The 27890-nt window shown below is 48.3% G+C and overlaps 1 protein-coding gene across 1 annotated transcript; it reads left to right on the forward strand.

Annotated features, from left to right (window-relative positions):
- Window positions 1-43: 43 nt before the first annotated feature.
- Window positions 44-27890, forward strand: LOC111076631 (dopamine receptor 2). Its single transcript, XM_022370498.2, is given in 6 exon segments — window positions 44-181; window positions 687-936; window positions 16424-17686; window positions 17689-18095; window positions 18163-18244; window positions 25736-27890. Coding segments are annotated over 4 exon segments (2517 nt in total). The 5' UTR covers window positions 44-181; window positions 687-936; window positions 16424-16588; the 3' UTR covers window positions 26666-27890.

Below are 27890 nucleotides of genomic sequence, written 5' to 3' on the forward strand. Positions count from 1 at the left end.
GTGTTGGCGAGCCTCCGTCGGCGGCTGGCGACTGGTTGGTCTCGTCATTCAGTCCCCAACCGAAGCACGAAGCCGAACACGCTCGAGGACACGCTCCCGGTAGCCACTGCCACTGCCGCCGCCGTCGCTTTCGGTCCGCTGTGAACCTTCGTGGCGACTAATGGCTGCCTGCCTCCGTGTGGTGTGTGGCTCCATCACAGCCTGACGCTGAGACGCGGCTTTCAGTGGTGTTCTGGTCGCGTTGGTCTTTGGTTCGCGATTCCCAAAAACAAAAACAAATTATCAATTTTTGTGAATGAATTTCGGGAGCGAACTGAATGAGTGAATGAATGGAGAGACAGCATTGAAAAGGCATCAAATATATTTCGCAAAAAAAGTGCCATCAGTTAAAAAAAAATTAAAATACAATATTCTGAAAAAGTTTACAATATATTTCTGAAACAAAAAAAATTTGCAAATATTTTTTTTGCGGCCTATTACGATTAATACGAAAATATTTTCGTACTTTTAATGATATTCCGGTAGCTGCCAAATCGAATCAGCTGCTGCGAGTGCATTAATCGAGTTACCAGCATGCGTTCGCTTCTCTACGCGCTCCGGTCCGTGCATGGGTCTGCTCCGGTCCGTTCTGGTCTCCGGCAGCCAGCCTTCGTTAAGTGATTAATCATGCTCGTATATTTTCAAAGTGAAATTCAATTTGGACCGCATCGTCAGTGCAAGAACCACAACAGCAGCCCAGACGACAGCAATAAATAAGAAGCAGAGAAAATAGCAAAAATAAAACCTAAAAATCCAAACAGCAGCAGGATCAACCACAGGAACAGGAGGAGCCTCAGGCAACGGTCCGAGAAATTGCCATCGATAGAGGCAGGAAGTAGGGGCGGACACGTAGCCGTAGCCGAAGCGTAACAACTGGAGCCTGGTGACATCTCCACGGTAAGTGGAGCTGCTACTCCTGCTCCTGCTCCCGCTCCCGTTCCCGTTGTGGAGCGGACTGCTCAGGCTTCAGTTCCTTAAAGAAGCTTGTGTTTTATTTAAATGTAATGGGGGAAATCCCAGTTGGGGGCAGATGCATTCCATAAACTCGCTTAAGCGATGAATTAGCCTCGGGCAAATGATCGAAGCTGGTTTGGGTTTTCGGTTTTGGGAGCTGAAAGTTTGACAATTTCCTTTTATTTATTTGGCTCTTTATTTGGCCAGTTGTTTGTCCCCAGCAAATTAGTTGCGTTGCCCTTTTGGCCAGCACAAACAAGCCAGCTACACACAAACACGAGCACAGAAACTCGCCCAAGGATCGGCGGAGGACCTTTTTTTGCTGTTGGGTGTTGGTGGGCGGCGCAGCGGGAAATAAATTAAGCCCCAAGCAATATTTTTTTAGTTTGGTAATTTAAATGTAAAGCAGGGGCAAAAGGAAAAATCAGGACCGAACGACGCTGACAACGAGAACATTTAGGTTAATCATACGCCGTGTTGTCTCCTACGCCAGTTCTCAGCCCGATGCCTCAAGCAGCCTCAGCCTGAGACTCCACCTCTGTCTCTGTCTCCGTCTCCCGCTCAGTTCCTGTCAGCGTTCCAGTTTCTGTCTCCGTCCAGCGACATTCTCGTTACCGCCTGTTTTGCATAAATTAGTAAGTTTTTACTTTTGGCCACCACTGCAGTGGTGGCGGTGGCGGTGGTGGTGGTGGTGCTGCTGCGGGGTAAGCTTTGCTTCCTCTCACCGGAAATAAAAACCAAGAAATTCAAGCGATAATCAGCATGTATAAAAGGGGCCGCGCCGGGCCAGGTAAGCGTCTGCTAGTTGTCGCCTGCAGTGGGCGCCCCCTTTCATGCTCTTGCCATATAAATCAATTTTAATTTAATCACTTTATCGCTCTAATAAATCATGCGCCAGGCGCAGAAGCTACAGAAGCTGCGTCGGATGCTGTGGCTGCCACAACCTCCTGCCTGATTGTTGTTCACAATAAAGTGGGGCAGAACTTTTAAGAAAACAAAATTTAAATACAAAGTTAAAGCGGCGCCTAAAGACGCGGCTGACGATGAGATGAGGCTGAGAATTGACGGTGATGATGATGATGACAACGAGAAACAAAAGAAAAAAACTTTCTTCATTAAAATTTTTAATGACTTTCCCTCTATTTGCGCAAGGTAATGAAAGTCAACAGCGTCACTATGTTTGCGCCTGTGTAAGTGTGTGTGTGTGTGTCCTGGCACATAAATATTTCCCCAAATTCATTTTTTTCTAAATGCAAATTCTATTCGGAAAGTATTCTTTTGTTTTCTTTTTACGATTTTTTTTTTATGCCGCGTGGCTGCTCTGATTTGCTGAATGTTAGTTGAAGCCTTTTTCTGTGTGCTATTTTTCCGAATAGTTACTGTCTGTTTGGATTGCGCTTTTGCTAAACATTTGATATTTGGCATTTGCCCGATTTATCATTGACCTTAATTAAATTGCTTTTCCCTTTTGGCAGCTTCTAAAATTAATTTGATTAAAAAATAATGAAACCAAAAGGACGTTTCAATTATTCGAGAGAGCACACTCCTCTCTCATGCCAATCGATGGGGGCATGCCACAATGCCAGAATGGCAGAACATTCTCCATGGCACTGACACAAGCAGCTTGGGTTAATTAGGCAACTTATTCCCGTGTAAATTCCACAAACGTTTTGTGTTCTTATTGTTTTAATAATTAAGAGAAATTCCACTCAATTAAATCAATTTAGCTAACTGGAATTTCAGGGCCTGACGCAATATATTGGTTGCCTCATCCTTATCTGCCAGGAACCGGGACCAAGGCAATGGATTAGCAATTAAATGCCACGCACCATTAACGGCTAATAATACAATTCTCGTATATATGTACATACATACTAGTATATCCTTTCTTCTCTGGTTATTGTTTATGGCACACACCCACTGTTGTGTACCGCCCCCTTGCTATACATTACATTACGCATAATGACAATAGCACACACAAACACACACAGACACACACAGAAAGAGGCAGTAGCAGGGGAAAGCTGATAGCTCGCTAAACTATTTATTTGCATATAAATATTTCAACGCCAAGCAAAGGAAAGCCGCTCCACAAGCGAACACACATGCAGCTAACGGCACTCGTGTATGGGCACAGCGAGAAATAACGGTATACTTGCCATTGATCCATAGATAATGATGGTGATGATTGTTCAGTGAACAAGAACAGTACTCGCTTAAATGGCTATTTGTGGGTTTTTGTATTTGAACAAAATTTCGATATGCTGTGGAAATAGTTTAGCTTAGTTTTTGCGAGTGTATTGGTTGTGGTTGATGTGTGATTCCTTTTATAGAAACACCATTTGCTACCCCTAACCACATTCACCAAGAAGTTGTAGACAGGTGGAATGGAATCGCTGTAGTGAAAGTCGGGGACTCCTAACTCCACTCCTCCTCAGCCACTGCTTTCTAATTGAAATAGTTGGTGAATCGAATGTCTATACATGTGAGTGTATGTGTGTTTAATACCTCTATGTGTGTGTGTGTGTGGTTTGATTGTGTGCTGGCAATGTGTTCAATGGAACAAAAGGAAATCCATTTGCCACAGTGGAATGGCTGAGGCACACACAATAAAGGCCAGCCAAGTACCCGCACACATGCCACACCACACCAAAAGATAGTAACAGTAATAACGACGAGCCCTGTCCCCTGTCCCCTGTCCCTGTCCCTTTACCAAAGAAGATATTTTCGGTGCGTCAAATGCAAAACAATTGCAATTTATTTCTGCCGCATTTCTTTATTGTTTTGTTCTCTTGCACACAAACACAAACGAACGCTGACAGGACAATGCACACAACCACACACAAAGAGGAATGAGGAAGAGGAAGCCCAGCTTTAGTTACTCTTGTGGATCGAACGAACGGGCAGGCCTAAAACATTGTACCCCCCCCCCCCTTGCCCAAAGGGTATAAAAAGACACACAAAAACCAACACATTTCCGCGATCATTTCTGTTTGCATTGAGACCAAAAATACCAGATAAACGAGTACGGAATGTCACGTGAAATAATTCAGCATTTTTGTCAAGGGGGGGGGGGGGGGGGGGGGGGTTAGCCTCATTAGGGGAAACGAAGCGGTATGGGTTGTGGCTATATTTGACATACGTGTACACTGTACATACAAATACATACATGTATGGTAATGGCTGGCAGTCAAAATTTGGGCATACGCATCAGCGGAGCCTCCGCCATATTTAAGCACTTGTACATGATGTGCATTACATTTTATGACTGTGTGGGTAATAAACCAGCCAAAGTGCAATTACCACAGCAAAAACAGGAATGGCAAGAGGCAAGCGGAAATCTGCAACATTGTCTGTTCCAGGAGAGAGGGCGGAGAGAGGTGGCACTGGGAGGTGGCACTTAAATAGTTTTACACATTAGCGCGCCTCGAAAGTTAACTGGCCACGAAAATAATACCCATCCAACTCTATATGCGAGGAACTCTATTAAAGCGCGAAGGAATTTATTGAAGGAATATTCCTAACTTAAACTCAGTCTCGTTAGTGTTCCATGGTTTTATCCATTTACCTGTCATTGGCACTCGAGAGCCCACATTCAAGTTTCTACACTAAAGGGAAATTCTTCATCAAAGTCTAGCCTTTAGAGGATATATGAGTCCTGTTTATCGGCACACCCCTGAAAGTAACGCCACTCGAAAGTTGACTGTCCCCAGTAGTGGGGACCAGCCAACTCTTTTCGTGTGAAGAGGGTTCTTTAATGCGAATTTTGCCATCAAAGTCCAGCCTCTGTGGGGCTCCTTTAAGGACATGTGAATCCTGTTAGCGACGCCCCTGAAAGTATGCAATGCCAAGAATTTGAAAACTTTTGCACTACCCGCAGCACATTAATCTTGAAGCTTGTTTGGATATTTCAGAGCACCAACGCACTCGCACTCGCACTCGCACACTCATATTTGAATTGTGGGCGTGAGCCCGCCCCCTGCATGCGTGCGTATATATTTGTGGATTTTTTCAAAGGTCGCCGCCACCGCTGCTACTGCTGCTGCTGCTACTGCCGTCGCCTGGCGACTCTGGCCGGGCCGTCTCAATGGCGGCACACTTGTAACACTAATGAAAATTCCAATGAGCTGTCAGCCACAACAGCGACGTCAGCGGCCTTGGCACACTGCCAGTAAATTGCGTCCGAGTGGTCATAATTTTGGGGCAGCCAAACATTCTGCTTCACTCCTCGCCACAAAGCACGGAAAATGTAACAAAATGCAACCAACTTGAAGTCCCATTCCCCCCTTTCACCCGTTCCTCGACCCACACAAAGTCTACAAAATGTAACTGACGCTCGGGCTTCACTTTGTTCTGTCTCTCTCTCTCGCTTTCTCTCTCTCTTTCCGAGTGCTGCCTTCTCTGTCGTTGGAGTGTGCTACCAAAATATTGTCTTGGCTTGCAGTCACTGTTTGCTTGTGTCTGTGTGAGTGAGTAAACCTGTGATGGCACTCTACGAATTGCTTTGGCATATGTGGGCTAAAGGGTCGTTTTGTTAATAACTTATGACAGGCAGAGCAACCCATGCCCATGCCCATGCCCATGCCCAGTCCTGTCCTGGTCCTTGTCACACGTATCAGTTTGTGTGTGTGGCTCTTGGCTCTTGGCTGGTGTTGTTGCGGTCGTTGCCGAGTGAGGATGATTAATGTAGCAGCTCTTCTATGGCTTGGGCATTTGGCCAAAAAGGATTGAGAGCTGAGAGAAATTGATACCGCCAAGCCAGTGCAAAGTTTCAAGGTAGGCCAGAGCAAAATCTGACAATTTACCAGGCATTGGCAGCTGACAAAGAGTCTGGAGACTGTGATCCGACACAAACATATATCAATTCGACTAATGAAGGAAGAATTGGTTGGATATCTAGTTTGGTATTCCTTAAATTGGAAGTCTCTCAGGCGTTAAATACATTTCCCTAGAGCCAACCACTCGAGAGGTGTCCCAGCTATATCTGCTGTTCATTTACATTTTATTCTGTCGATAAAAGTGCCCCGAAAATGGCTTGAGGTCCTTCATTTGGCTCAGCTAATTCCAAACACGTGCTGTCACTTAGAACTGTCCGTCTATTCTTGTTTTTTTTGGTTTATTTTTCGAAGGGACAAAGTTTTGCTCTTCCACGAAGCGGGGCTTAAAATTTTCAGACGCGTCAGTTCAATTGCTCTAATTGACTTTTTTTTTTTGTTCTTCTTTGAATTTGTTGCTGGCGCTGATGGGGCCGACAAACAATAAATACGAAAACTTTTTGACGCCCACCCACGGCCTCTTGGCAACAAAAATTAACAGGCAATAATCGATGAAGTGGCCACCCGGGCAATGTAAATCCAAAAAACCAGTGGCTCGGTTCCCTACCACCCCGCCCCATTGAACTCCATACCGAATTATGCCACAAATTTGAAATTCCACATGGAGCCCGAGGGCGCGAAAGTGAAGCGACAACGAAATTAAACGAAAATCGTAATAAATTGCAAAAAATTTACGAAAATTGGCTCGGCTAGGGAGGAAAATGAAACGAAACGAGACGGTATGGTACGGTACGGTACGGTACGGAACACTTCACTGCCAGCAAACGCAGGCAATGAAAAGTTTCTGAATTGAAAAATTGAAAATAATGAATGGCACGCATACAGTGAAAGAGAGGGGAGAAAAGAGAGAGAGATACAGATAGAGAGAGAGAGAGAGAGAGGGGGAAAGAAAGAACACCCACACACAGGGAGAACAGGGAACGAGCACAGGGAGAGCACAGGAAGAGCACAGGGAGAGCAGAGGGAGAGCACAGGAAGAGCACAGGGAACTGGGAAAGACTCTGATTCAGGCAGCAGCTAAGCGCAAAACGCTCCAAATTACAGCTACAAATAAAATTTTCAGTAAACTGCGTGCTTGACACGCCCTCTACCCACCATATTCCACCCATTTGCCGCCCACCAGCAGCCCCAACGCCCAAACACCCCATTAGGGCCTGCGGGCAATGCGACAGATTTGAATGACAATTCGCTGGCAGCCGCAGAAGAGTCAGGGAATTGGCAGGCTCCCTCCAGTGGATTGCATGGGTGAAGAGGGTAGCGGGTAGGGGGTAGGGAAGAATGTGGATGCGTGTTTTCCCGCCTTGCTGCTGGTACCGTTATGATGTGGCCACGTACTTTCCTCTCTAGCCTTGCAACAGTACGGGAATGGGGTGGCCTGCGTGGGCACACGGCACACGGCACACAGCGCTTGGCTCAGGTATTTAAATTCATTTTCATTTTATGCCAAGGATAGACATCTCGCATTTGGCCTCTTTAGAGGGAAACGATGCCAGACGAGGGTGGGGCTGTGTGGGCGGCTCATGAAAATTATGTTCTCCTGCAAATTATTACACCAAAATTAAAATAATATTTCTCATGATTGCAAATAGCTCAGCCAAGCAGATTTTGTTCTTGCCACCGCCATCGTTATTTGTGTATGTTTCTTGTTGTGTTTTGGCTTTCCTCTTTGCCTATACAAATACCCATAAATACACAAGTAAAAAAAACAGCTCCAGCTCCAGCGGCAACGGCAGCTCCAGCGGTAGACTTTTTGGCCTTTTGTGCAGCTTTTGCTCAGTTTGCTTTTTTTAGACGCTGGTTTATTATTATTTTCGCTTGCCGCTGAGCTTTAATAAACAGCCTGAGTTGGCAGAAAAAAAGAAGGAGATTGCTAAGGAATATTGCCTGTGACTATGAGCAATTTTCATTTTATTTCGCTGCCGCCGAACGAAATGGGAAAATGCTGAAAACTGTAGCATACTTTTGTGGGTGTTTGTGTTTGCTGGTTGCTGGGTTGCGGGGTGCGGGGTGCAGGGTGTGTGTTTGGGTGGGCATTAGGATGGTTCGCTGAAACATTTCCCTTAACTAATTATCTTGAAATGAGTTTTTCACAGCCACCTTTTTGGCGAATCGAAGCGCCGTCTTGCGAGTTGTCTGAAAGCAGTTCACTTTGGCATATCCTCGCTATCCGGCTGCCGTGCCACGCCAGATTGCAATTTAATGTTAATTTTGTGACTTAATTAGCCATCAAATTTGTGCCCTCGCTGTGCAACAGCACCAGCACCAGCACCAGCAACGGCAATGGCAATAGAAACTTAATCAACTGCAGGGCTCACAGCGATCAAGTCGCTGCTGGAGAATGTACGAGTATTGCATGACTGCCATGCTGCTGGTCCGAACCGCATCTTAACCCACTTCCAGTGGCACTCGTAACAGCACTCCCAGCATGCTAATATGCAGTTGATTAGAATGTCACTAGAAAGCATAAAGCACTCTCGAGCCACCAAGCCGAGATGTTCCGATTAGGGCAAAAAACTGGCACAGGCCCGATAAGCCTGTGGCCCAAAAGATTTTCACCACAAAATGGCCCAGACCAGGACCAGGACTCGGACCCGGACCCAAACCCAGACCCGTCGCTGTCAGGCCATTCAAGTGGAGTGGAGTGCATTATGTGCTAACAGGAATTGCGTGCAGAGCAGCAGCCGCATGACATTTATTGTGTAAATCATGTTAAGAACTTGCACATACATACATATATACATATACACGCACACGCCCTCATAGATATGGCTGGCAAATTATTCGTAGAAAATTGTTTTTTCCCGCCAGCAAGCAAATCAAAATTGATACGGGCATATAATAAAACTATAAGTGGCCGTTTGGCGCGGCCATTACGAACAGTCGATAAGGGAGAAAGAGAGATAGGTCTGGAGGTAACGAAGAAGTAAGAGAAGTGTAGTCGTATTCGTAGTCCCTGTCATTGTCTTTCTATATTCATCCGCTTGAGGGCAACTCCTTGTGTCCTTTGTCCTTGTCATTTTCACTTCCACTTTCGCTCTTATCTCACAGGAGCTTGAAGCGCTGCGTCAATATTTCAGCTGCTCTGATGAATTCGCTTTCACTTCTTCAACCCCGGCTGCCAACGGGGGACGTGACTTTTGGCCTCTTATTATTATGTATTTGGAAATTATCTTGACTGCAACTGGCATCGTCTCACACAGTGCCCACGTGCCGAGGCCATTGGGGACTCGTATTTGGAGCTGGGCTTGGGGATGCTGCTGGTGTGTGGCGACAATTTGTAATTCTCTCATGTTTGGCATACCAGTATCCCGCCCCGCTGACAGAGTTCTGTCGGGCCACGCGTCTCATTATCCATATTAGGGGGAGCGTGCTCACATATCTCATTTTGGCCATGTGACGGGAATTCCATTCATAGCCAGCGAAAGTTTCGGCCCCACACAACAAAAATTATGCAAAACCCATTAAGATTTAGCAATCGAAGGGACCCTTTTGCAGCCTGGCCTTCCCACGCGATATGATACATTTTTATACCCGTACTCAAAAAAGAGTTAAGGGGTATATTAGATTTGTGGTAAAAGTGGATGTGTGTAACGCAGAGAAGGAAACGTTTCCGACCCCATAAAGTATATATATTCTTGATCAGCATCAATAGCCGAGCTATAGCCATGTCTGTCTGCCGCTGTCCGTCTGTCTGTCTGTCCGTCTGTCCGTCTGTCTGTCTGTCCGTCTTGTGTAGATCTCAGAGACTATAAGAGCTAGGGCAACCAAATTTGGTTTCCACACTCATGTGATATCACACTGCAAGTGTATCAAAATTCGCCCCGCCCCCCCCCCCCACAAAAACGAAAGTGGCAGGCCTAAATACGATAAAACAACAGATCGTAGTGAATGCCCATACCACCAACTGCCGAATCTGAATCAGTCGGATCATAATTATAGCCAAATAGAAATACAGTGCCCCGCCCCCCCCCACGCGACACGAACCATTTCCCCGCTCCCGCCCGTTCAGTGCGCGAGCCCCATGGAGGAGTGTAGAATCTAAATGACATGACTTGTACAACTACATGTTAGATGTAAATATACATTGTAGATGTAGTGTATGTCAATGACAAAAAATGTAAAATGTAAAATTTTTATACCCTACAAAAATAGGGTATATTATGGGTAAAAGTGGATGTGTGTAACCAGAGGGAAACGTTCCGACCCCATAAAGTATATATATTCTGTCACATCAATAGCCGAGTCGATAGAGCCATGTCTGTCTGTCCGTCTGCCGTCTGCTGTCTTGTTTGACGCCTGGATTCAAGCTATAAGAGCTAGGGCAACCAAATTTGGTTTCCAGACTCAGTGATATCACACTGCTACAAGGACAACCCCCCCCCCCCGCCCACACAAAGAACAAAAGTGGCAGGCACAGTTTAAAGATACGATAAAACTAAACGCGATCGTGAGATGCCCATAACCAGATTGCCGAATCTGAATTAGTCGGATCATAATATAGCCAGAATAGAAATCCGCCCCCCCCCCCCGCCAAACCAACCTCCCCGCCCCTCTGCCGCGTTCAGGCGCACCCAGCGGGGGTGTAGAATCTAAATGGTACATGTACAATCTAAGTAGATGTAGGCATTGTAGATGGATGTAGATAACAATGTACAAAAAAATGTAAAATTAAATTTTAATTCTAAAACTAAAAAATCGCCAAAATGTATATACTGACAGTAGGGTGTAGAGTCGTGTCCCCAGAAACGACTCACACGTTCCTTCTCGTTAATTTATTGGCCCATGGCTTTTAGTCGCTGCTGCTGCTGCTGCTGCTCATTGAACTGCCTTTTTCGGGATGTGATGTGCTGCCTCAAAGAGAAACTTTGAGCGCTGCGCTGCTAATAAAACTCATGCCAACTCATCAAAAACTAACTTTAAATATGTCCTCTGGGCCCCCGGCAGCAAATGAAACGAGTGCGTGCGTGCGTGTGCTGAAATGAAAGTGAATCAGCATCAGCATCAGCAAGAGGAATGGACTGTATGTGAGCCCAACGGGGATGGGTCCTAGATCCCAGAGTCACTCGAGCAGAAGTTTAGGGGAGTTTCGAGAGTTCGGCCATGGGAAACAAAGTGTAACAAAAATGGCATGGGAATGGCATGGCTCCTGGATTGCAACATTTGAAACGTTCGCTGTGTGCCCCGATTGCTGGCAACGATGAAACTACATTTATTAGCATACGAGTGACGGATCTATATATGTGCGCGTTTGTATCGTCGGTCGAACTGCCGCAACGGCAGCGGAATCAATTTCAAATTATGCAAATATTTGCTCAAATGATTTGCTCATGTGCACACAAGATTTGGATTATTTAGCATTTTTCCAATGGCTCAGTTCTGCCACACACACACAGGAATGACGTCAGTCGGTGTCCCCTCGCCTCATACATTCCATGACTGCCATGACATGCCGTGTCTCGCTCAGCTAACTTCATTTGTCAGCACAGCACAAGCCAGAGAACCAAACAGAACAGAGAAAAGAGAACCAGCCAGAGAATGGAGAATGAAGCACGGAGAAGGAGTCACAGACCAGTATTCGAGTCCCGAGTCCGAGTCCAGTTCCACTTCACATTTGTAACAATATTTAATTATTAATCACGACACTCCAGGGAGGGAGAGTGAGGCTGGGATGCTGATGGACCCAAGCGCTACGAATGTGGGACAACATGTCGTATGAGCAATGTGCCACTTAAAGTAATTCCCAATGCTCGATTGGCTCCCTGACAGCAGACAGACGTTGATAGCTGGCTTGGATGTTATGTTGTCGTCGTCGTCGTCGTTCACCTTGTGCCGTCATTGTAGCTGTTGTCGTTGCTGTAGACGTTGTTGGATTGCCGCTCTGCCCAATCATTATTCATGGCGTGACAAGCGCGTTAAATGTGTCTCTCTCTCTGCCTGTCCATGTGTGCGAGTCGGCAATAACTTTTAACATGCCAAAGGTATTTCCGCAAGAATCCACATCCACACAACAACAGTACAAACACGAGAAAAACTCGAGCAAAACTCACAAAAATGGAAAATAATTTGTTCTCTCTGTCCTTCCATCATTCGTTCGTGTGTGTGTGTGTGTGTGTGTGTGTGTGCAAATCGCAGTGAACCGATGAGCCGGACAGGAGGGGGCTGGGAATGTTGCCTGTCGAATGTGTCTCCTATCGTAGCGGTGCGGGCCACAAATTAATGCCCAGCCATTATCACGAAATCCCACTTTCATGGCGGCCACCGCTGTTGCCGCTGTTGTCCTTATTTGTCCTTGATTGCCTTGAACAGCACACACAAACAAACAAAAAAAAATAAAATACACTCGTACCGTCCCGAAATAAGAGAAGAAAAATTGTGACATGCCGCCAGCCTACTCGTCACCTCCTACCCCATCCACACAGAGAGCGCCCCCCCCCTCCGGCCATTGTTTCATTTGATTTCTGTTTGCTTTCGCTAGATTCCTTGCGTGCCACGACACTCTAGAGGGGATCGGTGTAAATATTTGTGACATAATTAAGCAGCCAAGCGGCTTGGCACCGGGTCGGAGCCGGGGCCGGGACCGATACGGCGACACGGCAATACGGCAGTACGGCGGCACGGTTCGGGCGCAGGACATTATCAAATCGGTTGAGGGACAAGTTGCAAAGCCGAAAATAAAGTAAACATCGACGCTGGGGCCCTGGCTGAAGAGCGTTTTTGCCACGCGCGTGATTAAATTTCATTTGTGGACTCAACCCGAACGGAACCCCAACCAACTGACACACTGACTCACTGACTGACTGACTGACTGACTGACTGACTGACTGACTGAGTCCTTAACTCTCTGTATTTACCGTCGTTTTAGTGCCTCGCCTCGCTTGGGTTAGTCCCAGCTCCCAGTCCCAGCTCCACTTTCGCTCTCCGTTCTGCCATTCTGCCAACAGTGTGCGTGCGTTTGACTTGGATTCGCATTAAGATTGTCAAAGATTTGAACGCCAGTGGGGAGCCACTTTCGACTGGCTTGAACCTTTCACTCCGGGCCGCCTGTTTTTCGCCAGCTTTGCTTCATCTTCGCTGGGCTTTGCCCAAAAAACGCTCTGGGAGCAATTTGGAAGATTTTCGGCAGCGATTTATCGCCCAGCTCCTGAGTGGGTGCCACCGATACTTACCCAGAGATAATAGAGCCAGCCGTATGTATCCTTGCTGCCTGCTCCCTGCTCCCGGCTCCCTGCTCCCAGGTTCACCTCAACTTAATTTGAATACAAAAGCCGCTCGCGAAAGGAAAAGGTTGTTCAATGTCACTGCCGCCTATCTGCTGCCATGCGATTCCAATTCCATGATAGTGCACAATATTAATGGATGTAGGGATCTCGTGGGGGGCCTACATGCATGATGTGCCTGCCTATCGGGCAGGGTAGCAACATTGACTGGAAGCTCCCAATAAATACTGGCATTAGAGTGGCTCTTCTGGCACCAGGCTCTTGGGGCGGGCCCGGGGCCCTGCTGTCAGGTTTGGGTATATTTTTTGACATCAGGGGAGTGCTTGCCAGAGCCGTAAAAATTGTATTGCCTACTTTCAGTGCTCACAGATAGTTGTCTGTGTTTTCAGTCCTCTTGGCGTTCTTGGGTGCCAGTTGGCAGACAATTTCAATAGAACAGATCCCCTTGTCAGGGTGAAAACATTTTAATAATTCAATAGGCAACAATGCGACATGGAAAAGCGCTTCATGTAATTACGACTGAGCATAAAAATTGAACAAATGTCCAACGGGGCAACTTCGTGTATATTGAATGTCAGCCACGTTGTTCTTTTGACTTTCACTTTGAGTATCATTTAAATTCAAAGACTGTTATTGCAGCTGTCACTGCCCCAGATACAGATACACAGACAGACCCAGGAGAGAGAGAGAGAGGGGGAGGGAGAGAATGGGAATCAAACACAGAGAACACGCATGCCAAACATGCCGCAATGGCTGCCTGCCAGAGAAGGGTCTACGGTCTGCCGTTTTGTGGTCGTTCTGCGGATCCTTTCTCGTTGCTGAATCTAAAATGTAATGTTGTGATTGGGCGTGATTTGATGCAGCACTGGGCACGGTCTCTCGAAGCCCGAATCAATTTCAATTGTGTGTACAAAACTTCATTACATTGCACGGAATTAATTTGCCAGCAGCCAACAGCGGCAAAGCTTTCGCTTGCGCCTGGAAATACTCTCTCTAGGATATGAATTTTGATTCCAGTTCAAAGTTTCCGCATCACTCAGAGATCTAACAGTTCTGCTCTTGATAGCTATGATAATTTCTCAGCGGACAGCCTACATTTTCATGCAGCTCACGATTGGGTAAGCAGTTTTCCAACGAAATATATCCCACGACTTGGCAATGTTCTTGGCCGAGAAAGTTGGTATACCCGCATACCAATGGCCGGGTTTTGTCTGCAGCCAGCCATTTTGCTTAACTTTCATGAGGCTATTCAATGACTTAACCATTTCCATGTCGCTGCTCGGGTCCTTTTCCAGCCACGCACGCATTCACACAAAAACATACAGACAGAGACCCACACAGATACCCCCACAGACCATGTGTGTGTGGGTGTGTGTTTGTGTGGCTGAAAAGGGTCAAAAGGTTCTTCACACATGTACAAATTGCTGGTGCTGGTCGAAAGCATTTTGCATAGCGGCGAGCGGCCAGGAGATTGGCACTGGGCCAGGCCTAAGCCGCGTCGTGAGCCCGACCTTAAAGGTTGCCTCAATTAAATTTCTGCCGCCCGGCCAGACACAACAAAAAAAAAACCCGTCCAAAAGCTGCAGGGCACAGCCAGGGCCATACCCACTGTGCGCATATGAATTTGCCTTTACACATATTTTTCCATGTTTCTCATTTGGCTGCCATGTTTTTATGTGGCTCCACCTCCGGTGCCCACACCCACTTTGTGACTTACTGCACGTCAACAGCCTCATCAGGCGCATCCCAGGGCTGTGTGAGTAAGTGAAAAAAATGTCTGCTTTTTTGCCGGTTCCGCTGGCCGGGCCAGGCCAAGCCGGGCCTTGCCAGCCGAGCGAATGAGAAATGTGCCAGGAAATTGTACTAAACTGCTCGAGAAGCAAAGTAGAGGGAAAGTAATACAGAAGACGCTGCTGCAATATGGCCGCAGAAAACATAAACCATAACAGTGTCAGGCCCTTGGACCCAAGCACGGAGCAGGAGCCAGGCAGGGGGGGGTCAGATAAGCCAACAACAGGAGGCAGCAAGATTTATGGCATGCAGGGGACGCGTACGCGAGAGCCGGAAATGAGCAGCCAGAATGTGGCAGGCACGAGGCCATGTCCCGCGGTCGATTGGCTGCAGACAGGAACGGAACTCTCCCCGAGACTGAGACTGAGACTGAGACTGGCAGGTGATAATCAGGAACAAACACTAAGCAAACAAATGGCCCACAGCCGCCAAAAAAATAACAGAGAGAAACAGGAATTTTGCAAAATGAAACGAAACATTTTAAAGACTCAACCCAACTCACATTTGATAGTGCTGTGTGTCTGGATACGGATTGCCAGTCATCGGGCTATTCATGCGATTTCCAACGCTTCGTCGGTCAGGTCTTTGCGGCCGGGCAGCATTGAGTGAGGTGTGCCAGTGGCAGTCGTCGATTTGAATGCGCTGCCCGGGCAAAGGATTTCTCACAGAGGCTGACTGGCAACAATGGAATGGACCCGGTGTTCAAATTAAATGGCTGACCAGAGGCTGAAACTGAAACAGAAACAGAATCCCCAGCAGGGGAGGCAGGAACCCGCCCCCAGTTACAGTTGGAGTCACGGCTTGTTTGCATTAAATACTCGTGCTCGTACTCGTACCGAGCTTAGCAATCAACTCTCGCTGACAAGAGCAACAGCTCTTGAATAATGTGTTGCACAGTTGTTGACTTCCTCAGTCGAATGCTGTTGACAAAGGCGGCAGCTGAAGCCTCCACTGTGACAGTCCCACTGCCACATCCTCATCCACTTTGTCCCCATCCTGCCTCTTCCCCACCCCTCACTCTCGCTCTCACTCTCTGTCTCTCTCTGTCTGTCTGTCTGCCTTTTGGCCGTGGCAAGTTCAAGTCCTAGTGGTCGCACGCTTGACTTCCTGCCCCTTCTCTGGCACTTGAAATGTAATTTAATTTGTTTATTTGTGTGGCGCTCCGCTCCTACGGCCCTCCGCTTTGTGGCATCTGCCGTGTCTGCTTGCCAATTAATTGCGCACCTTTTGGAGGAGAGAGAGAGAGAGAGAGCCAGGCAGACACCGAAGTGGAGCAGGTGGCTCCACAAATTCGGCCCAGAAAATGCTCTAATTAATGTGTTTGTTAAGCTTTTGTGCTTGGGGAAATTCTCGAACTTTGTTACACCGTGGCGGGGGGGAGGATGCGAGTGCAAGTCAACATTTTAATTGAATGAAATTTATAGCCCGAGTTTCATGGCATTCAATTACATACAACAGGTTCATTAGGCGGCGGCTGGGCCACACTTAAATATACCTACGCGTAATATTAGATATTCATAATCGAATTGCCATCTAGATCAAAACATTCTCAAGTTTGTCTGCTGCTTTGTCGTCTCTTCCTGGCAGCACTGAGTGAGGACTCGACAATGCGCTTCATTAATTTGGCTGGCAGCCGCAGAGCAGCAGACCCGCCGGCACAGGCACAGGCACAGGAACTGAAAGTGGAACAGGGATTCGCGTCAGCTGCAGCAACATTGCATTGAGTGCAGGATACTGTGGAGTACGGTAGCCATGGTGGAGGACAACGAGGATGCGCTGCCGCAGCTGGCGCTGCCGGAAGCGGAAGCTGAAGGAGCCGCCGCCGCCGCCGCCTCGTCCATTGTGGAGCCCCTGCTGGCCCTGCTACGTGCCGACATTCTCAATCACACACAGACCCGAGCACCAGCCAGCTTCTACAGCAGCTACAACATATCCGAGGACGTTTACTTCTACTTCAACGGCCTGAGTGCGATGCCCACCAGCACGGAGCTGTCGCTCAATGGGAGTGTGTCCACCACAACTATGGGCCCGCTCAGCACCACCACCAGCATCAGCAGCAGCAGCAGCGGCAGCAGCACGACCCCCGAACCGGATCTGTCCGAGTTCCTGGAGGCGTTGCCCAACGATCGCGTCGGCCTGTTGGCCTTCCTCTTTCTGTTCTCGTTCGCCACCGTTTTTGGCAATTCGCTGGTCATCCTGGCCGTCATCCGGGAGCGGTATCTGCACACGGCCACCAACTACTTCATCACCAGCCTGGCCGTGGCCGATTGTCTGGTGGGGCTGGTCGTTATGCCCTTCTCGGCCCTGTACGAGGTGCTGGAGAACACGTGGTTCTTCGGCACCGACTGGTGTGACATCTGGCGCTCCCTGGACGTGCTCTTCAGCACCGCCTCCATACTCAATCTGTGCGTCATATCGCTGGACCGCTACTGGGCCATCACCGATCCCTTCAGCTATCCCATGCGGATGACGGTGAAGCGAGCCGCCGGCCTGATAGCCGCCGTCTGGATCTGCTCGAGTGCCATCAGCTTTCCGGCCATTGTCTGGTGGCGGGCGGCGCGGGACGGCGAGATGCCCGCCTACAAGTGCACCTTCACCGAGCACCTGGGCTACCTGGTGTTCTCCTCGACGATCTCCTTCTACCTGCCGCTGCTGGTGATGGTGTTCACCTACTGCCGCATCTACCGGGCGGCGGTGATTCAGACGCGCTCCCTCAAGATCGGCACCAAGCAGGTGCTGATGGCCTCCGGCGAGCTGCAGCTCACATTGCGCATTCATCGCGGCGGCACCACCAGGGATCAGGCCAATCAGGTCTCGGGTGGGGGTGGTGGTGGCGGCGGCGGTGGAGGAGGGGAGGCGGATCGCTGAGCCACTCCCATTCGCATTCGCATCACCACAACCATCACAATCATGGCGGTGGCACCACCACATCCACGCCCGAGGAGCCCGACGACGAGCCGCTATCGGCGCTGCACAACAACGGACTGGCCCGCCACCGGCACATGGGCAAGAACTTCTCGCTCTCCCGCAAGCTGGCCAAGTTCGCCAAGGAGAAGAAGGCCGCCAAGACGCTGGGCATTGTGATGGGCGTGTTCATTGTGTGCTGGCTGCCGTTCTTTGTGGTCAATCTGCTGTCCGGTTTCTGCATGGAGTGCATCGAGCACGAGGAGATTGTGTCGGCGATTGTCACCTGGCTGGGCTGGATCAACTCGTGCATGAATCCGGTTATCTATGCCTGCTGGAGCAGGGACTTTCGCAGGTGAGTCTTTCGCACTGGCTGCCCTGCTGCACTCCAGCACCTCAACGGTTTTTGTTTACTTCCACAGAGCCTTTGTGCGTCTGCTGTGCATGTGCTGTCCCCGCAAGATTCGCCGGAAGTATCAGCCCACAATGCGGTCCAAGTCGCAGGTAAGTTATCCACTCCCCACCGCCCACTCCCCACCGCCCACCGCTGCTGGCCACATACAATTGGATTTCAGATTTCAGATTTCTCTCACTACTACTCTTAATTGTTGCTTTCCTATTTATGGTTTGGGTCTCAGCAGTTTTCACTCTCGGTTCCCTCCTGCCCCGCCACCCCAACAGATTTTCCGCTTTGCGGGGAAAGTTTCCATGAATTATGCGCGGCTGCCCATCTGCACTCGTTATTGTATGCTCCAGAAACGAAACTCAACGAACGGCAAAATTAATTTACAGATTTACAATTTACAGATTTACAAAAAAAAAATACAAACAGACATTTACCACTCCTACCCCTCGTACCACTCGTACCACTCCTACCCCTCGTACCACTCGTGTCCCTGTACCCCACCCCACTGCATTGCTGGCTTCCGTTCACACATGGCAGACGGACAGCCATGGAAAACTTTCTGACATTTGCCCCATTCTGACGTGCTCATCCTCATCCTCATCCTCATCGCCCCTCCATATCCTTGCATAAATCATCAGATGCCAACCTGTGTGCGGGTGCTCAACCTCAGCGCCGCTGTGATTTTAATGAATAATTTTCTAATGTTTGAGGATGAGGATGAGCCATGGCCAAAAGTGCGCGCGTATTGCAGCAGTCGTGTGATCCATTGTTGTGTCCGGGGCCATCACGTCAGCTGAATATCCCCATGCGGAGAGGCCAGGCAGTCAACAAGTCAATCTGAATAATTAACTATGATTTGCATTCACGTGATTTGGTTTGAAAACGAACCAAAATTGATTTCTTTCCATCAAAAGTACTTAACGTTCTGCCCGTGAGCAGCAGAGCTGCAGCTCTGACTAACTGAACGGATCATATCATTACAGGAATCATCAGTAGAGACATCATCATCGCATCATCACCATCATCATCGCATCATCATCATCGCATCTCTTCGAACTCTCAACAGATTATGTTCCCATCCACATACCTGGTACTCGTGCTGCTTCCATCTGTCCGTCTCAGCCCCTCGCTGGGGGAAGTTTAAGTACTTGACTCATTCCGCTTGCCAGGGAAATTTCTATATATATTTTACAGCAGGGAATCTCAGTACCAGGTATCTTTCAGTCGGCAAACTCGACTGTGTTTTTGTTTTCTATTTTGCTCATTTTGTTGGCCGTGGCGAATGGCTGATAGCCAGATAGCCTGATAGCTGTTAGCTGATTATGATTCCGTTGGTGTTCGTTTCGTGTTCTTACAGAGATTTGCGACGCGACGCTGCTACTCGACCTGCTCGCTGCACGGCATTCAGCACGTGCGCCACAATTCCTGCGAGCAAACTTATATATAGTTTAGCATATTCGTAGATTTAGTTGACATTGATTAAGGCGCCCGTGCGGCGCTGCCTCTTCCCAGCCCCCAGCCCCCACCGCCTCCCCGCACCCCACAACGTTCAATTTCAGGCTCCGGCTCAACCTCAAGCTCAAGCTTTAAGTTGTTTTCGTAAGTCAATGGCAAGGTAAGCGACTTGTGACTTTGTGTTCTCTTTCACTCTGTGTCTCTCACTCTCACTCCTGTTTTTTCTCTCTGTCGATGTCTCGTTTGTGTGTCGCTTCTCCTGCTGTTGTCTCTTTCAAAGTCGTTGTGCACACACTCAAACACAGCCACACACACACACACACACACAGACACAGACACAGAACACATTGCACAGTCGTTATGTCAAGCTGCCATGCCATGCCATGGCATGGCCCCCCCACCTGTGCTGTACTCCATTTACTGCATCTGTTTCTGTGTCTGTCGCTGATGTTGGCTGTTTGCTGTTGGCTGTTGCTATCTCTGTCTGCGGCTGAGTCTATCCTGCTCGCTCCCTTGTTGTTGTTGGCTCGACCGTGACATTGTTGTTTTGTGTCGTTATATATACATACATATATTTTTTGTTCGTTTGTTGCCGTTGTTGGTTACGTTGTTGCAAAAGAAAATCAGAAAGAAAAAAAAAACGAAAAGCGAACTCGTGATTCGAGCACCTGTTGAATGTGTTGCACCTGAACATCCACCCGCACACACACACACACACACCCACACACACCGCCCACATAGCCACACCCCACCCCCCAGTACCCACTACACAGGAAAAGAGAAACCCCCTCTTTGCTCCCTGGTCTTAACGGTCTTTGTTTGATGATGTTGCTCTTTATGTTGTTACTGTCAAGGTGAAAAAAGCCGACAAAAAACAAGTTAAAGAATAAACGTAACTTGCCACAAAGTCTCTGGACACAAGAGCACACACACAAGAGCACACACACACACACACACATGCAGGACACAATGTCCTTTCATCGTTTCTGTCACCGTTTCCGTTGCTGTTCTTGTTGTTGTTGTTCTTGTTCCTGTCGATGTTGTTCTCCTCTCACAAAAGATTTCCCCGCAGTGTACACGGAAACGGAAAAAATGGAAAAAAAAACCTGAATAAAAAAACACCCACACACACACACACACACACAGAAAGTCCTGCGCTCTCTCTCTGTCTCACACGTGAAGCCTGATTGTTGATCTTATGTTGGTTTTATGTGTGAATTTTTCCTCAAGTTTTATCCGGCTTTTCCAGCTCACCCCCCGCCCAAACAGCTTGGTGTTTATTATTTTTTAAATTTATACTTTTTCCAGCTGGTTGTTGTAATTGTAGGCCGGCCCTGCCGACCTGCTTTCTTTCTATGTACACGCCAAACACTCGAGAGGCCATCCATCGATGGCTGTCTAGCTTACACTCACACATACTTCCAAACATATCTCAAGCAATAAGTACATGTGTGTGAGTGTGTGTGAGTGTGGCAGGGTAGGGGATGGTGTGGGATGGTATGGGATGGAGTCACGCACAGCCGATACTTGAGAAATGTTATCAAGTGAACCATAAACATTTCTTGCACTTAAAAACTTCCAACTCAATTTTCGCCTCTGCGATATGCGTACACAAACACACACACACATCACACATATGTACCGTAGCACATGTAATTGTATTGATGAAAATGTTATTTACAGCAATCAACAGTCAATATGTGTATGTGCCAGATCAGACCGCATGGTGTGAGAGTCCTGTATCCGTTCCTGCTGGATTCGATTTTCGATACAGGGTTGCCCCCCCCCCCCCCCCGCCTCCGCGCGTCCCCCTCGGCGGGCGCCAGGGCGACGCCGCCCGCACCCCTACGCGGGGGGGTGGTCCCCGGCCCGCCTCGCCCCCCCCCCCCCCCCCCCCGCGGCCGTCCCCCCCGCCCCGGCCCTGCTGGCGTTACCCCTGCTTGGTTTAGGCTTGCCCTTGGGTTGGGGGCAATTTTTTTTTTTTCATTTTCATTTTTTTTTTGCAATGTGTCTGTCATCATATCAATTACACCCAAGAGCATGCCAATTTATTGCCAAGTGTTTTCCACAGCCAATCGTACTTGCACGACTGGCTCCACGGAAAAAAAGTATGGATGAAACTTTTTCATTTGATGAAAGGGGTACGGGTACGGGGTACACGGGTACTTGAACCAGCGCTGCTGCATGCGTGGTCCAGTGGAGCGGTTGGGAAATGATTGAATACAAATGTGTGGCTGGAGGTACAAATAAATTGCAGCCGCAACTAAGGCGAAAAATTTAAAGCACGTCGCGTGCACGTACGATTGATTCCACAGTTCGGTAGTCTGCCAGGTGACAAGTGGACTCAATCGATCAGACACACTAACGGGGTTATAGATTAAATTTAAAGAACATTTCAAGTCCTTTGGCTTGGCATCCTGCTGACAAAGCTCTGCTACCTTTCGTAGAATTTCCCTAATTTATTGGGACCGTGCCCAAGACTGTGTGTGTGTCCGAGCAGGAAAGTGTTTGGCCTTGCCTACAAATGAGGCAACTTCCGCATTTCGCAATTTGCCAGCTGCACGACAAATGGTAATGGAAATGGGTGCTGGTCAAATGAGGATATTGCAGACGTGTGGTTTTGTCGCCCCCTCCCCAACCACACTTCCTGTGTGCCACTTGTGTTGTGGGTTCTGCAAGTGCTCGATTTCCGGACTCTTCAACTCTTTGACTTCGCATGCCGCCTTGTTGGGGCCATCTTTGCTACACACCTCGAGCACATTGCGGTCAGCCACAAGTTGCCTCCTGTGCGGGTGTGTGTGTGTGGCGGGTGTCTAGTTGGATGACACTTTAAAATTAAGTCGATTGAGGTTTTATTCAACTTTAATGCACACAGACACTCAATGATTAATCGCTGGCTGACATTTCAGCCCACTCTGTGGGCTGAGCACCCACTCTGTGTCCTAATGAGCCGTAAAGGATTCTATGGCCAGGCCAGCCCACACAGCCACACAGAGCCAAACAGCCACACCCACACAGCCCACACACAGCCCACACACAGCCCACACGCACACGCAGTCTGGCAGACATGGCCAATTTGCATGGCATTTGGGCTTCGAGAAATATCTGCCGAGATGTTTTGATTGAAAATGCCAGCCATTCAGCCATCATGAACACCCACTCACATACATGGGCAGGGCAACACAGAGAACATTCTGTACAGTCCACACCCACACACCACCTACTTAGCATAAATTTGTAAGCTTGTAAATCTAGCATTTGTAACTCTAAATGTTTTCAGAAGAACCACCCACTGGCCAGCCAGAGGCCGGCATCGGCACCAGAACTGCTGCGCTTTGGAGCCTTTGAGTAGAAAACCCACACGCACAGCCCCATCCCCTCGAATATTCCAGTTGCAGGATATTATTGCACACAGAACACAACTTTAATCAATGCCCGGCCAAGTACGAGTACATACAAATAATGCTCATTGTGGCTTCTACTCGTAATGCTGCTATGGCTGCTGCTTCTCCTCTAAACGTTGCTAATTGCATCAATTATTGGCCCAAAAGCTTTGTGGCATGTACATACCAGCGCAAAAGCCAAATTGAAATCGAAAGCCAAAGCCAAAGTAAAACCAAATTATTGAAACAATTAATCAAACCATTTCCGACCATTTCTGACCCAAAAACAGAACTGAACTGAACAGAACAGAAATATACGCGCAGCCGAAGCCGAATCAAGTTTAGCGACATTTAGTCAGACGACTGCCAAAGGGGGGCGGGGGGATTGGTGCTTACTTTTACTTTTATTTTGCTGCTGCTTCTTTGCTCTTTCGATAATGATCCCTTGGCCTGGGCGGAACGGGACGAACATCAAAATGTAATTTGCCACAAATGTTTCGCACACACACACACACACACACACACATCAATTATCGCTAATTGACTGTGAACGTGAAATTAACGTTTATAATTATGTGACAGAGCCGTTGAGGCGGAAGTAGCCAGAGTAAATGGCCAAATTCGTGGCCAGAGTCAAGTAACTTTTAATGTCCTTGCAGGGTGGCAGGGGGGGGGGGCAGGGAACAAGTTAAATTCGCCTTTGCCCAAGTCAATCTTTCAGTCAGTCAGTCATCATGCACAAGGTCAGCCAGCAGTAACCCGAGTTGGGTTAAGCAAATGTCTGTTAAGCCTTTTAAGAAACTTTACTTTACGGCGTGATGGGGCTTGCCCCCTTTTGCCGGGTGACGTGACCCCCGAGGGGTTTATTGAGTGTTAGGCAATAAATTACAAAAGAGGTCTCTTACCCGAGGGGCGTGGTCGCGACAAGTTCGTGCGCGAAAAAAGTTCACCGTGCCATTGACCTTTGGTCGGGGCTTGTCAAGTTTTTTAAGTGACAAGCCCCCAGGCGTACTTTGCGTGAGCTGTGGAGTATGACTCACAGAGAGACACATCTTAGGGGTATTTCTCAACAGATTGAAATAGATTAAAGCTTGAGTAGCGGATATCATTGAACAGATTCCGGGGATAAGCCATCTGTCTGGATACCCCTGCCGATATACCCCACTGCTGTTGGCTGTGGGTCCTGTGGGGCTATAAAAATTGCAAATTACCCGATTGCCTCGGGGCGTCTGCCGAGAGGGCCATCCGGTCTGGCTCTTCAATTATTTAAGCTAATTGCGGCCACACTCAAAAACACCAGCAGAACCACCAGCAGCAGCAGCAGCACACTCGACGTATACGTAATGCGAATTGTACGCAAATGGGAATGGGGCGGGGATTTTAGAATTTAATAAGAGGCCAGACCAGGCGACCGTAAGAAAGTAATTGAATTGGCAGAGCACGGATGATGAGGAATTCGAAAAGTGCGGGGCGAGAATGGGCGAAAGGCAGAAGGCGGAAGGCGGAAGAAGCGTGTGGAATGGCAGGAAGACAAAATTCCAGCCACTTGCAATATGCAGAGCTACCAAAAGGCGTAGGACACAAAGAGGTCTCAATGGGCACTTCGTATGCCCTCGAATGGAAGAAGGAAAACGCACACAAAGGACACGGACACAAACACACTCACACCCACACTCACACCCACACTTACACTCACACATGGCCGTTTTGTTAATGTTGTTGTTACTGTTGTTATTATTGTTTGCTTTGGGGTCTGGCTTTGCTGCCCGCCCGCCCCACCGTCTAAAATGAAATGCCACAAATGCGAATTTCAGGCAGCTCTCTCGGTGTGGTACCCCTTGCAGAGGATATCGTATGGCTTTAATCAAAGAAAAGCAGAGAAATAAGAAGCGAATGGATAGAGGATTTGTCTGTCTGGTCTAGCTATACCCAGCCACAAAGCATGCAAATGTGATCAGTATATCTGATATATGTATGTAGCTCATTTATTTCCTTATATCTTATCATAATGTTCTCACTATTGCAACGATCCATCTGCAAAGGGTGTCAATTGCTTCGGCCCCCGAGGCCCGAATCCTCTTTCCTGTTTATTTTCCTATTTTTTGCCCCTTCTATTTCTAGTTCTTGGTGTTTGTTGTTGCTCTCTTTCACGTTCTCTTTCGCCTACACTTTTCGTTTTCGTTTTCGTTTTTTTTTTTTACTTTCAATCATGCATTTTGCTTTGACTTTTACTGCACTCCGGATAAAAGGCACACAGGAGAAAAAAAAATAGACGAAAATAATAAAATCAGCAAAGGAATGCTGGAAAAGCTGCTACATTTTCCTATTGCTGTTTGTTGTTCATGTTGTTGTTGTTGTTGTTGTTGTTTTTTGTCGTTGCTGCTGCTTTTGGCGCTTCCTGTCTAGCGCCCCCTCCATGCTCCATGCCACCCCCCACTCACTCACTCATTTCTCTCTCTCTCTCTCTCTGTTTGTTTGTGTCTCTCGTTGTTGTTTTTGTTGTTTCACTCTTTGTTGCTTTGTTGCTGTTGCGGCTGCTGCGTTTATAACGGCAAATTGTTTTCAGCCACAAATACACATACACACACACACACCTACACAGTGAAACACTGCCTGCAAATTGTATGAAAACACTTGAATCTAAATAAACCAACAAAATGTTAATTAAATGCCTTTTTCCTTCTCTTTCTTCCTGTTCCATGTGCATCCTGCTTCGCCTCCTGCTTCTGCTTCTGTTTCTATTTCCAACAGTGCCACGTGGCCGCTGCAATGGTGGCAGCCTCGACCTCCTTTGGCTACCACTCGGTGAACCAGCTGGACCGCACGCTCATGTGACGTCAGCTGAGCAGCTGCAGCACCTGCAGCGGTGGCAGCAACTGCGGCGGAGGCGGCGGCGTTGGAGTTGGAGGCGGCTCCCGCAGTGGCCATCACCACCATCACTCCTCGGGCACGGCCACGCCCTCCTCGTCGCAGCGTTCGTGCACCCGCTGCCAGAGCTTCCATCGCCACCACCACCGGGACAGGCGCCGCAGCTCAGCGATGAAGCATCGCGGCGACTACAGCTCCACGTCGGCGGTGAACAGTGCGGCCAAGACGCTAGTGACGATCACTGCCCCGCCGGCGGCAGCGGCCTCGGCCAGCTCGTTGCACCTGGGCGGCGGTTCAAGGCCCTCATCGGTCTCCACCTTGACCCTGGCCTCCGTGCCGGCCACGCTGCTGCTGGAGCCGGCTCTGGGGCTCGGCGGCGGGTCGGTGAGTGCGGCCAACACGCCTGTGGCACCCAGCCTGAAGCACTCCAGCCTGGCGTTGACACCGGGCGGCAACTCCTCGGGTCACCACGTCTCCTTCATGCCCATGGCGGGCATGAGGCGTCTGCGCAGCTCCCACTCCTCGCTGAGCTCGCCCACGGCCCCAGCTCTGGGTGCTGGTGTGGACACCATCTCGGCTATCTCGCTCACCGATGCCGCCGAGGAGCACGCCCAGCATCATCATCATCAGCGCCACAGAGTGCTGGAGCAGCGCCAGAGTGTGCAGAGCCAGATCACCACGCTGGGCGATGTGGACGATGACGAGGACAGCGACAGTGAGAGCATCGGACTGGCCCTGGTGCAGACGACACCGCAACTGGAATGCCAGCCGGAGGAGGCGGCCTCCAGTTCCTCCAGCTCCTCGGTAAAGTAAACTCGGAGCAAAGCCACAGAGAATTATCACAGAACTATTCACGGACATCCCAGTCCAGCCCAGTAAACTAGCACTAAGAACTCTCTCCATAGATGTGTGTGTGTGTCTGTATATAGTTATGCATATGGCGCTCCAGCCCTCGTCTAGTCTCACATTAGCTTATCGATTGGTGATAGAACACTATGCAACAGAAGATCTGACTACGGACCGGGCCCCACTTTCGTTTCCATTCGATTGAGAAGCTCCTGTGCCATCAGTGCCCCATGATGCGATGGTGGGTGGGTTGCATAGTGTGAATTAGTTGTTACAATTAGTTGTCATATCTTAGATCTTCCATTATATAGATGTTATCCACTAGAGTAAAATGTATTTTTGGTTCTGTAAATGTCTTAGCCATTGAAAGCTACGTCTTCAACCTGTCCACGTACCTGACTCTCTTTCAGAAAACAAAAAAAAACAAACACACTTTCCAAATAAATAATATACTGTACATAGCTACAAGTCCGCTCTTTGCCTCTTCCCCTCTCTCTCTCCTTATATTTAACTCTATTTCTGTCCCAACTGAAACTAACATAAACATTACGGGTGCAAAATGAATTTAACTCTGCCTCGGCAATCAGCAAACTGGCTTCAAAACTCTACTCTACTCCACCCAGCATTCAAGGCATTCCTCACTCCCGCCTCACATTTAGGTTGTCAGTGTTTGAGTACAAAAACGAGTGAAGGACTTTTTGTTTCTTTTGGCTTGTACTTTGAACTACTTACGAGCATAGCAATAGACGTTAGAGTGAATGTTAAATGTGCTTCAGCTATGAGAGGTTGATGTACTTAATAATTGAGAGAGCGAAACGTAATGCATTAATCCATCAAAGGGTTCTGTTCGGTTCTGTTCTCTGTTCTGCTATGAGTGAGTGCTCATCCGATTACAATTTTGCAATAATTAATGCGTGCAATTAGAATTGATTTTCCCGCTCCACCGAAAATGAAAATGAAAATGAAAATGGTAAAGGCAGAGAAGAATGGCCGGGGGGAAATACTTATAGAAATGGCGATACGTCATTTTTAGTGGATGGGACGACGGGCAACGGAACAAATCATCGCATCGTCTCGAGACGAGACGCGAGAGAAAAGAATAGAAAAATGTTGCTCATTGTTTTCAAAACAAACAAAGCGAAATGAAAAACGAAAGCAAATACATAGCAAAGCAAGCACAAAAAATACAGAA

Source organism: Drosophila obscura, unplaced genomic scaffold (genome assembly GCF_018151105.1).
Source record: "Drosophila obscura isolate BZ-5 IFL unplaced genomic scaffold, ASM1815110v1 contig_150, whole genome shotgun sequence".
In the NCBI taxonomy this organism is placed as follows: Eukaryota; Metazoa; Arthropoda; class Insecta; order Diptera; family Drosophilidae; genus Drosophila; species Drosophila obscura.